Below are 12,414 nucleotides of genomic sequence, written 5' to 3' on the forward strand. Positions count from 1 at the left end.
CATATGACTTCATACACTCTAGAAGTTTTATATGGTATTAGTACGTACATGAATTGGTGACTTCCATATCCATAATCCACCTGTGTGAAAAAATACTGTAGTTAGTTCATGAATTGATTGTTATAATTGTCTTGTATATTGTACATATAGCTCTGAGGGTCCTATTACACAGGCCGACTACGACTACTTTTTTTATTATTAATTATTTTTTATTAGTATTAATTAATTCTCATCATCTGTAAAATATATGCAATTGATAAACATATTATAAACATTTTTTTTATATCCAATTATTTTAAGATACCTGCGTCGCTCAAGCCAAGCAGGCAGGTTGGGATCATTTGAAGTAGTCGTACCACAGGGAGGAGGGGGCTGAGCAATGAGCTTCATCTATAGAGCCTTCTACTTCCACAGAGAGAGCAGGGAGACTGATCTTAGTTTTAGGCCTATTTACCAGACTGAAAACGGCAAGTTTTCAGATTATTTTAAAGGGGTAGTTCAGCAAAAAAAAATTCTTTCAAATCAACTGGTGCCAGAGATTTGTAATTTACTTTGTAACCTCAAGTCTTCCAGTACTTATCAGCTGCTGTATGTCCTTGTAACAGCAGGTGGTCCTGTCCGTTATCCCTTACCTGCTGCAGGTCGCTCGGCCCTGTGGTCGTCTGTACACTCTCCTGTTCTGAGCTGGTCTCCAGGAGGTTTGGGCTCCCTCTAGTGGCAGGCATGTGCCTGCTCACCTGTATTTATAGCTCAGCTCACAGGTTCTACAGAATTCTAGCCTGGTCACCTAAAGGTTTATATAGCCACAACCTCCACACCTTTGTGCTACCTTGGTGCGTTTCAGTCAGGAAACCACGTCTGTGCTCCCTGGCTATCCTCCGCTTCCTCGCATCCTTTTAGACATTTGGATCTTGCTCCATCTTTAATTCTCAGCTCATCTTCAGTCTGAACAGTACTTTATATTTTGAAGTGGGACTGCAGAAGAAGAGCATCTAGTGCCAGGCTCCTGTACTTCTTCTCTAGCATCAGTCGGTGGTCACCTGGGACCTTCTCTGAGTGTGGCGACCTGGGAGTTCCCGCAGTGAAGCCCATCCTGCCTTGCAGCGGGCTCTGGGGAAAGCCAGGGGCTCCTTAGACTGGTCAATATGTTATACTCCTGCAGGAAGTGGTGTATTCTCTCCAGTCTGACCCAGCGCTCTCTACTGCCACCTCTGTCCATGTCAGGAACTGTCCAGAGCAGTAACAAATCCCTCTCCTGCCCTTCAGACTGGAAAGAATAAACCCCTTCCCGTAGGGCATACAGCAGCTGATAAGTACTGGAAGATTTTTTTTTTTTAATAGAAGCAAATTACAAATCTCCGGCACACTGGCTTTTGATTTAAAAAAAAAAAAAGAAAATAAAATTTTAAATTAGAAAACAGTATGGATAATGGGTGATTTTCTGATTATACATTTTGCCAGATTAGTCAGACAAGCTGGAATAAAAACTAGAAGTATATATAATATTGTTTCTTCTTGGCATATTCTAGGTTGATTTGCAAAAAATCTACCTAATCTCTGGAATCCAAACTCAAGGTGCAAGTAAATACTTAAACTCCTATTACATCAAAGAGTTTTTTATTGCATATAGTAAAGACAAGAAAAAGTGGAATGTTTTCAAAGGAAACAGCACAGCCATACATAAGGTAAGAGTTAGAGAGTATTGTATTACTTTTTTTTATTACAATATTAGGACATGGGGCATATTCAGTATTCAACTTTGTTACCAGATTTACAACTAAATTCTCTTCTCATTGTCCAAATTTTTATTTACCACTAGGGAAAGAACAAATACAGTCAGATCTTTCCATGTATGCATGGATTACTAATGTCTGAAGATGACAACCCATATTGTATTAATATTAGCCTATGCTGCCATATATTGGCAAAGTAAGGGGTTCCTAGAGTTTTTCTTTATTTAAAGGGGTACTCCAGCAAAAAAATCTTTCAAATTAACTGGTTTAAAAAGTTGTATAGATTTGTAAATCACTTCTATTTAAAAATCCTCAATGTTCCAGCTGCTGTATGTCCTGCAGGAAGTAGTGTATTCTTTTCAGTCTGACACAGTGCTCTCTGCTGCCACCTCTGTCCATGTCAGGAACTATTTAGAGCAGTAGCAAATTCCTATAGAAAATTTCTGGACAATTCCTGACATGGACAGAGGTGGCAGCAGAGAGCACTGTGTCACATTGGAAAAATTACACCACTTCCTGTAGGACATACAGCAGCTGATATGTACTTGAAAACTTGGGATTTTTTTTAATAGACGTAAACTACAAATTTATATATCTTTCTGAAACCAGTTCATCTGAAAGAAAAATATTTTTGCTGGAGTACCCCTTTAAAGGGATTGTAATTTTTTTCACAAGCCTTTGTCAATGTGTGTTTGCAATAACCTAATCCTGTGGGATCTTTCCACGCATGTGCGTCTTATTATGCAGTGTAATAAAGGCACTGCAAATGAGCACCAATCTTGCTGATCTACACTTGTTTGCGTCCTTGCACAGCCACATGTAAAAGGACCCTTAGTTTACAAGGTGTAAATTAGGGACTTAAAGGGGTTATCCAGTGATACAATAACATTGCCACCTTCCTCCAGAGACAGCACCGCTCTTGTCTCCAGTTTGCATGTAGGTTTTGCAACTAAGTGAAGTGAATGGGGCTTAATTGCAAACCATACCTGACCTGGAGACAAGAGTGGTGCTGTCTCTGGAAGAAAGCGGCCATGTTTTTCTAACACCGGATAACCCCTTTAAGATCTCCACAGCAAACAGAAATCAAACAACCCTTATAGAGTACACATTTATTACTTTAATCTTGTGTATACTATATGACAGTGGGCAGCAGCTAAATATCATGCCCTATCATAGCACTATACCATACTGTAACATTTTATTACACTTCCAGCTTTTCGATGGAAATTCTGACTCAACTAGTGTAAAGGAAAACCAGTTTGACCCGCCGATTACTGCGCGATACTTCAGGTTATTTCCTACAAGGTTCAACACTCAGCCTGCTCTTCGTATGGAGCTTTTGGGATGTGAAATACAAGGTAAGATTTGAAGAGGTATTGCAGAAAAAAATAAACAGTTTTACTATCCACAGGATGGGGGAAAAGTAGGAGATGGGGGGGTCTGACCTCTGTGCCCCCTGCCAATTTACTTATCGGCCCCCGGCTTCTGTGTTATGAATAGAGCCGCAGGTACAGCACGTGACCGGCAGTTCTATTCATTCCTATGGAGCTGCCGGAAAGAGACAGTAAGCTGGAAGAGAGCTGTACTCGAGCCCTCCCCCGCAATCTCCTACGTTTCCCCCTACGTTTATCCTGTGGATAAAGGATATTGAGTTGTAGCTATCTTAAAGGAGAAGTCTGGAGAAAATTATTAAAGTATTGTATAGCCCCCAAAAGTTATACAAATCACCAATATACACTTATTACAGGAAATGCTTATAAAGAGCTTTTTTCCCTGCACGCACTACTGCATCAAGGCTTCACTTCCTGGATAACATGATGATGTCACTTCCTGGATAACATGGTGATGTCACTTCCTGGATAACATGGTGATGTCACTTCCTGGATAACATGGTGATGTCACTTCCTGGATAACATGGTGATGTCACTTCCTGGATAACATGTTGATGCCACTTCCTGGATAACATGGTGATGTCACTTTCTGGATAACATGTGTATGTCACTTCCTGGATAATATGGTGATGTCACTTCCTGGATAACATGGTGATGTCACTTCCTGGATAACATGGTGATGTCACGCCCGTCTCCCAGAGCTTTGCGGGCTGTGGCTGCTGGAGAGGATGATGGCAGTGGGATGCTCAGTGTCCCTCCAGTGCCCCGTGTCCCTCAGTGTCCCCCTGCCATCATCCTCTCCAGCAGCCACAGCCCTCACAGCTCTGGGAGTTAGGTTGTGACATCACCATGTTATCCAGGAAGTGACATCCCCATGTTATCCAGGAAGTGACATCCCCATGTTATCCAGGAAGTGACATCCCCATGTTATCCAGGAAGTGAAGCCTTGATGCAGTAGTAAGTGCAGGAATAAAAACACTTTATAAGCATTTCCCATAATAAGTGTATATTGGTGATTTGATTAACTTTTGGGTGGCAATACAATACTTTAATAAAAAATTTCGCCGGACTTCTCCTTTAAGAAACTAAACAATACTGGGGTAGACAGGCCCCAGCATAATTATCACTTTAGAACTACTCTGCACATTTCGGGTAGGTTCACACTACTGAATCCACACGGATAAGTTTCGTCGGATTCCGTCGCTCGTTCCCGTTCATTCCTCTCCACCCGTGCCATGGTTACCATTCTATGGCCAGGCCAATTACGCTTTCCGCCCAAAAAACTGAAATGTCAATTCTTTCGTCAGACAGCGGAATCGTCCCAGCTATAGAATGGAAAGGTGTCTAAAGAGCTGGTGTGCCACCATAAACGGGCACAAGTGACGGAATCCGCCAGAACTTATCCACGCAGATTCCGTAGTGTGAACCCACCCTTACTCAAGACATGTAGACTCCCAATTATATTACTGAATTCCTTGTTTTATAACATCATCTATTGAATAGTGTGAGCAAACAGTTTGGAAGTTAGGGTTCGGCCATGTTTTTCCAAATTCGAGAACTTGGCATTTGAAGCCCTGTATTTGGAGAAGTTGGTTGCCACCACAGGGAGTCTCGGGACATCCATGTTTTGCTGGCAGCTCTAGGGCGTCAACCAACTTCTCCAGACGCCAGAAGCCAAATGCCAAGTCCTCGGGTTCGAAAAAAAACGTGGCCGAACCCAAACTTCTGAACTGTTTGCTAATCACTACTACCGAGAATATTTCTGTATTTTTCTATCTATATCATCTTTGCATATTTCTTGACTATATTTCCCCAATGCAATGTAACATGATGTGTTCTTTTAAGGCTGTTCTGCACCACTTGGTTTGGAGAACTATAGGATCAAAGATGAACAAATGACAGCTTCCTCACACAAGTCTCCCTGGTTCTCGTCTGCATGGGTACCCTCACTGGCACGTCTTAATATGGCTGGCCTTGTTAATGCTTGGCAAGCACAGGTAGAGAAATACATTTTTACAGAGGGTTTCGGGACCTAATAAAATGTATTACAGTCTATGGGGGAGATTAACCCTTTAAGGACATGGCCCATTTTCGTTTTTACGTTTTCGGTTTTTCCTCCTTGTGTTTAAAAGGTCATAGCACTTGCATTTTTTCACCTAGAAACCCACATGAACCCTTATTTCTTGCGTCACTAATTGTACTTTGCAATTACAGGCTGAATTTTTGCATAAAGTACACTGCGAAACCAGAAAAAAATTCAAAGTGTGGTGAAATTGAAAAAAAAAACGCATTTCTTTTATTTGGGGGAAATGTGTTTTTACGCCATTCGCCCTGGGGTAAAACTGACTTGTTATGCATGTTCCTCAAGTCGTTACGATTAAAACGATATGTAACATGTATAACTTATATTGTATCTGATGGCCTGTAAAAAATTCAAACCGTTGTTAACCAATATACATTCCTTAAAATCGCTCCATTCCCAGGCTTATAGCGCTTTTATTCTTTGGTCTATGGGGCTGTATGAGGTGTCATTTTTTGCGCCATGATGTGATCTTTCTATCGGTACCTTTATTGCGCATATACGACTTTTTGATCGCTTTTTATTACATTTTTTCTAGATTTGATGCGACCAAAAATGCGCAATTTTGCACTTTGGGATTTTTTTGCGCTGACGCCGTTTACCGTACGAGATCAGGAATGTGATTAATTAATAGTTCGGGCGATTACGCACGCGGCGATACCAAACATGTTTATTTATTTATTTATTTGTTTACTTTTATTTAAAACCTGGGAAAAGGGGGGTGATTCAGACTTTTATTAGGGGAGGGGGATTTTTACTATTAACAACACGTTTTTTTTTTTTTTTACACATATACTAGAAGCCCCCCTGGGGGACTTCTAGTATATACACTGTGATCTCTCATAGAGATCTCTGCAGCATAGATATGCTGCAGAGATCCATGAGATCGGCACTCGTTTGCTTTCGGCTGCTGCAGCCGGAAACAAACGAGTGCCGAGCCGAGGACGGCGCCATCTTGGACGCGTCCCCGGCCGGCATCAGTAACGGAGATCGCTCCTCCGGGACAAGGTCCCGGAGGAGCGATCTCCCCCACTAGACACCAGGGAAACGTTGCCTCCGGTAATCGGAGGCAGCTGTCAACTTTGACAGCTGCCTCCGATTAGCTAATTAGCGGGCACGGCGATCGGACCGTGCCCGCTAATAGCGGCGGTCCCGGGCTACACGCGGCACCCGGGATCGCGGCACTTCAAAGCGGGGCCGCCGCGCGGCCCCGCTTTAAAGTGCTAATGAGGACATAGGACGTACCGGTACGTCCTATGTCCTTAAGAGGTTAAAGGAGAAGTCCGGCGAAAATTATTTTTTTATATGTTATTACTGATGGAAAGTTATACAATTTTCTAATGTACATTAATTATGGGAAATGCTCCTATACTGCTATTTCCCTTAATTTAGTGTACCAGGAAGTGTTAGAATTCTCTCAGAAGCAGTGACGTCACGACGAAAGGTGTAATTCCTATAGAGTGTCCAGCAGGGGGCGCACAATATATAGAAGTCAAAGAGTACCATTGACTTATATATATAGTGCGCCCCTGCTGGACACTCCATTGGAATTACAATGGATGTGTATGTAATGTAATATACAGTGTTTTTGATTGAATACATTTATGAAATACTTTGGGGAGCAAGTGTCCTTGCTCCCCAAAGTATTCCATAAATGTAAGCAATCAGTACATCACAGTAAGCCCGCCGCTACCGAACACCCGCCACTGCCGCCGCTGTGGACTACTCTCAACTACTACTCTCCCCACCTGCTCATAGCATGTGCAGGTGATGTGAGAGTAGTAGCCGGGTTATATGGCTGAGATCGACGCCGCGATGCCGCGCAGGGGGAGCCGCTCATCACTGCAGCCATCATCCCCCTCCGCTCTCCCCTCCTGCTGCTTCCTTACTCTATGTGATAGCTGACTTCCTGCCCGGCCGCCGGCACGTGTGAACGGGGTTTCGCACTGAATTTTTGAGCTGATTCCGTAGTGTAAAGGGCCCCTAAGGGTATGTTCACACTGAGTAAAAGTGGCAGAATTCTGTGCAGAGCCCCTGCCTGCCTCAGTGTGCCAATGCGATGCCACGTGCACCGCTGCTCTCTGCTAAAAAAATTGACAAGTCAATTCTTTGAGCGGAGAGCGGAGGCGCGCAACACATTACATTGAGACAGGCGGAGTCCAAGGCGGTGGTTCCTCTGTTCTTCCTGTCTTACTCAGTGTGAATGGGCCCTAATGGTTTATAAGTAATATTCCTGATGGTGTAGAAGTTTTAAGAATGTAATTCCTAAAAAAAAAAAAAACACCTTAAAGGGGTTATCCAGCATTAGAAAAACATGGCCGCTTTCTTCCAGAGACAACACGACTCTTGTCTCCAGGTCAGGTGTGGTTTGCAATTAAGCTCCTTTCACTTCAATGGAACAGAGTTATAAAAAACCTGCACCCAAACTGGAAACAAGAGCGGTGCTGTCTCTGGAAGAAAGTGGCCATGTTTTTGTAGTGCTGGATAATCCCTTTAAAGGGGTTATCCAGCGCTACAAAAACACGGCCACTTTTCCCCCTCTTTTGTCTCCAGTTCAGGTGTAGTTTGCAATTAAGCTCCATTTACTTCAATAGAACTGAGTTATATATGTAGAGCATATTTAAAAGAGTAATAATAATAAAATTAAAGGGGAACTCCGATTATTATTATTTTTCCTTCAAATCAACTGGTTTCAGAAAGTTATACAGATTTGTAATTTACTTCTGTTTAAAAATCTCAAGTGTTCTAGTACTTATCAGCTGCTGTATATCCTGCAGGAAGTGATGTATTCTTACCAGTCTGACACTGTGTTCTCTGCTGCCACCTCTGTCCATGTCAGGAACTATCCAAAGAAGCCGCAAATCCCCATAGAAAACCTCTCCTGTTCTGGACAGTTCCTGACATGGACAGAGGTGGCAGCAGAGAGCACTGTGTCAGAATACACCACTTCCTGCAGGACATACAGCAGCTGATAAGTACTGGGTGACTGGAGATTTTTAAATAGAAATAAATTACAAATCTATATAACTTTCTGACACCAGTTGATTTGTGATAAAAAAAAAATTGGAGCTCCCTTCTAAATAGTAATTACTGTATATACTGTGTTACACAAATATTTGTATTTTTCATGTAGTCAAACAACAATCGGCAGTGGCTTCAAATTAATTTTCTTGTGAAAAAGAAAATCACTGGGATAACGACACAAGGTGCCAAATCCTTGGGGAGCGAGTTGTATGTGAAGTCCTACAGCGTCCAGTACAGCGACAATGGAAGTGATTGGAAGTCCTACATGGACAGTTCCACCTCAATGGAGAAGGTAACTATAGAAGAGGAAGAATGGATGTTTGCTATATAACTACACAGTAATACTGTTTATACGGTTAAAGGGGTAGTTCAGCAAAAAAAAAAAATTAAAAATTTATCGGAGATTTGTAATTTACTTTCTCCAGTCTTCTAGTACTTTCCAGCTGCTGTATGTCCTGCAGGAAGTGATTTATGCTTTCTAGTCTGGAGAGCAGGAGAGGTTTTCTATGAGGATTTGCTGCTGCTCTGGACAGTTCCTGACATGGACAGAGGTGGCAGCAGAGAGCACTATGTCAGACTACTCCCCGCAGTACATACATCAGCTGATAAGCACTGGAAGACGAGAGATTTTTTTAAAAATAAAAGTAAGTTACAAATCTCTGACACTTTTTGGTACCAGTTGATCTGAAAGAATTTTTTATTTATTTTTTTCCTGAACTACCCCTTTAAGCTTTTTTTTTTTTTGCCAATAAGCTTCTAAACATTCTGACACTGTCAGCACTGATTGGACAATGTCAGGTGTATATGGACACGCCCAGTTATGATAACGCCTAGTTGTCAATTTACTCAAACATTTCCAGGAAGAATAACAGACACAGGGTTGAGATGCTCCAGAAATGTTTTTGCATGGGGAAGTATGAACCAAAGCAGACAGGTGAGCTGTAGTCATGGCTCACAGAGGAAACCAATGGCGGACAATGTACATCATTAACAGTCAATAAAGTCCGTCAGGGTTGTCATAGTGTCTGTTATTTATAGCAGAATAAAATGGTTCCATCTATGGTCGACTTCATATGGAATACAGAAAAATAAGCAGCAAATTGCTGAAAACTAAAATTTGTTAATATTATTTTAATTTTTTTATTTATTATTTTATTTTAATTTTTTTATTATTTATTTTATTACTCATTATTATTTTTATTATTGTTGTTGTTTAATTATTATTATTTTTATTATTTTATTGTTATTTATTATTATTTTATAATAATTTTTTTTATTATTATTGTTGTTTAATTATTATTATTATTTCAGATATTTAAAGGAAACAGCAATGCCCACGGACACGCCAAGAACGACTTTGATCCACCCATATTTTCGCAGTATCTGAGGATTATTCCCAAAACTTGGAGTCAGAGCATTGTGATGAGGCTGGAAGTCTACGGCTGCGACCTATAGATCACTGCACTTTGTACTGACTTTTATGTTGAAGCTTCCACTATTCTAGAACCCAGCCAGACATCCAGCTTACTTTTGTAGTGAATTGAAGAATCGAAAAGTTCCTGAAATTTCAACTTTTTTATAATTTTTTTGTTTATTATAGCAGTTTTTTAGTTTATTATTTATAACTTTGCTCTGGACTATGATTGTTGTCATGATCCCGGCGCACCACGCACACTATTCATTTGTATCTATTTTTCTACATCTGCTCTTCCTGGAGATTTCACATTTTGTAATGAATAAAAAAAGTTTTCTGCAGGAAATAATGGTGATATATGAGTGTGGGGGATTTTATTATATTCTCTTATGGTTTCTTTGTGAGTTACCGCAGCCCATAAGCAAACCAGTAATGTACTAGAAATGTAACATGTGGGGAGCCCCCGGGGATCCTCTCCTGCTCTGGACAGTTCCTGACATGGACAGAGATGGCAGCAGAGAGTACTGTGTCAGACTGGAGAGAATACACCACTTCCTGCAGGACACACAGCAGCTGATAAGTACTGGAAGTAATTTACAAATCTATATAACACCAGTTAATTTGAAAGAAAAAAAGTAACTAGAGAACCCTTTTAACACTTTGGAGAAGCCTATATTTACCTCTTACCTGGCGTACATTTCTGAGCCTATTCTTACCTCACCATGCCCCCCTGGTGTCCCCCGCCAACACTTCCAAGATACATATACACTCCCTGTGTATGCAGAAGAGAACATCAGGCAGCTGTAGTCACTATACTATACAATACTATACTACGCTATACTATACAATAATATACAATTCTATACAATACTATATTATGCTATATGATACTGTACAATGCTATACTATACAATACTATACTATACAATGCTATACTATACAATACTATACTATACAATACTATACTATAAAATGCTATAACATACTATACAATGCTATACTATACTATACAATGCTATACTATACTATACTATACTACGCTATACTATACAATAATATACAATTCTATACAATACTATGTTATGCTATATGATACTATACAATGCTATACTATACTATACAATGCTATACTATACAATGCTATACTATACTATACTATACAATACTATACAATACAATGCTATACTATACTATACAATGCTATACTATACAATACTATACTATACTATACAATACTATACAATGCTATACTACACAATACTATACTATACAATTCTATACAATGCTATACAATACTATACTACGCTATACTATACAATAATATACAATACTATACTATACAATTCTATACAATACTATACTACGCTATACTATACAATGCTACACTATACAATACTATACAATGCTATACTATACTATACAATACTATACAATGCTATACTATACTATACAATACTATACTATACAATGCTATACTATACAATGCTATACTATACTATACAATTCTATAAAATGCTATACAATACTATACTATACTATACAATGCTATACAATGCTATACTATACAATACTATACTATACAATTCTATACAATGCTATACAATACTATACTACGCTATACTATACAATAATATACAATACTATACTATACAATTCTATACAATACTATACAATACTATACTATACAATACAATACTATACAATACTATACTACGCTATACTATACAATAATATACAATACTATACTATACAATGCTACACTATACAATACTATACAATGCTATACTATACTATACTATACAATACTATACAATGCTATACTATACTATGTTATGCTATGCTATACTATACTATACAATGCTATACTATACTATACAATACTATACTATACTATACAATGCAATGCTATACAATGCTATACTATACAATACTATACTATACAATGCTATACTATACAATGCTATACAATGCTATACTATACAATACTATACTATACAATTCTATACAATGCTATACAATACTATACTACGCTATACTATACAATAATATACAATACTATACTATACAATGCTACACTATACAATACTATACAATGCTATACTATACTATGTTATGCTATGCTATACTATACTATACAATGCTATACAATGCTATACTATACTATGTTATGCTATGCTATACTATACTATACTATACAATGCTATACAATACTATATTATACAATACTATACTATACAATACTATACAATACAATACTATACTATACAATGCTATACAATACAATGCTATACAATACTATACAATGCTATACTATACTATACAATACTATACAATGATATACTATACAATACTATACTATACAATAATATACTATACAATACTATACAATACTATACAATGCTATACTATACTATACAATACTATACAATACTATACAATGCTATACTATACTATACAATGCTATACTATACAATACTATACTATACTATACAATGCTATACTATACAATGCTATACTGTACAATACTATACAATACTATACTATACTATACAATACTATGCTATACAATGCTATACTATATAATGCTATACTATACAATGCTATACTATACTATACTATACTATACAATGCTATACTATACAATGCTATACTATACTATACTATACAATACAATGCTATACAATACAATGCTATACAATACTATACTATACAATACTATACTATACTATACTATACAATGCTATACTATACAATACTATACTATACAATGCT

General features: G+C 38.5%; 1 protein-coding gene across 1 annotated transcript in view; it reads left to right on the forward strand.

Annotated features, from left to right (window-relative positions):
• Nucleotides 1-9,995, forward strand: part of F5 (coagulation factor V) — a 57,384-nt gene extending 47,389 nt beyond the window's left edge. The window contains exons 22-26 of the mRNA XM_069946049.1: nucleotides 1,530-1,685; nucleotides 2,947-3,091; nucleotides 4,970-5,121; nucleotides 8,338-8,520; nucleotides 9,540-9,995. Coding sequence (XP_069802150.1) covers nucleotides 1,530-1,685; nucleotides 2,947-3,091; nucleotides 4,970-5,121; nucleotides 8,338-8,520; nucleotides 9,540-9,683 — 780 coding nt within the window. The 3' untranslated portion in view covers nucleotides 9,684-9,995. The remainder of the gene's footprint in view (nucleotides 1-1,529; nucleotides 1,686-2,946; nucleotides 3,092-4,969; nucleotides 5,122-8,337; nucleotides 8,521-9,539) is intronic.
• Nucleotides 9,996-12,414: the final 2,419 nt, after the last annotated feature.

This window comes from Dendropsophus ebraccatus, chromosome 11 (genome assembly GCF_027789765.1).
Source record: "Dendropsophus ebraccatus isolate aDenEbr1 chromosome 11, aDenEbr1.pat, whole genome shotgun sequence".
In the NCBI taxonomy this organism is placed as follows: domain Eukaryota; kingdom Metazoa; phylum Chordata; class Amphibia; order Anura; family Hylidae; genus Dendropsophus; species Dendropsophus ebraccatus.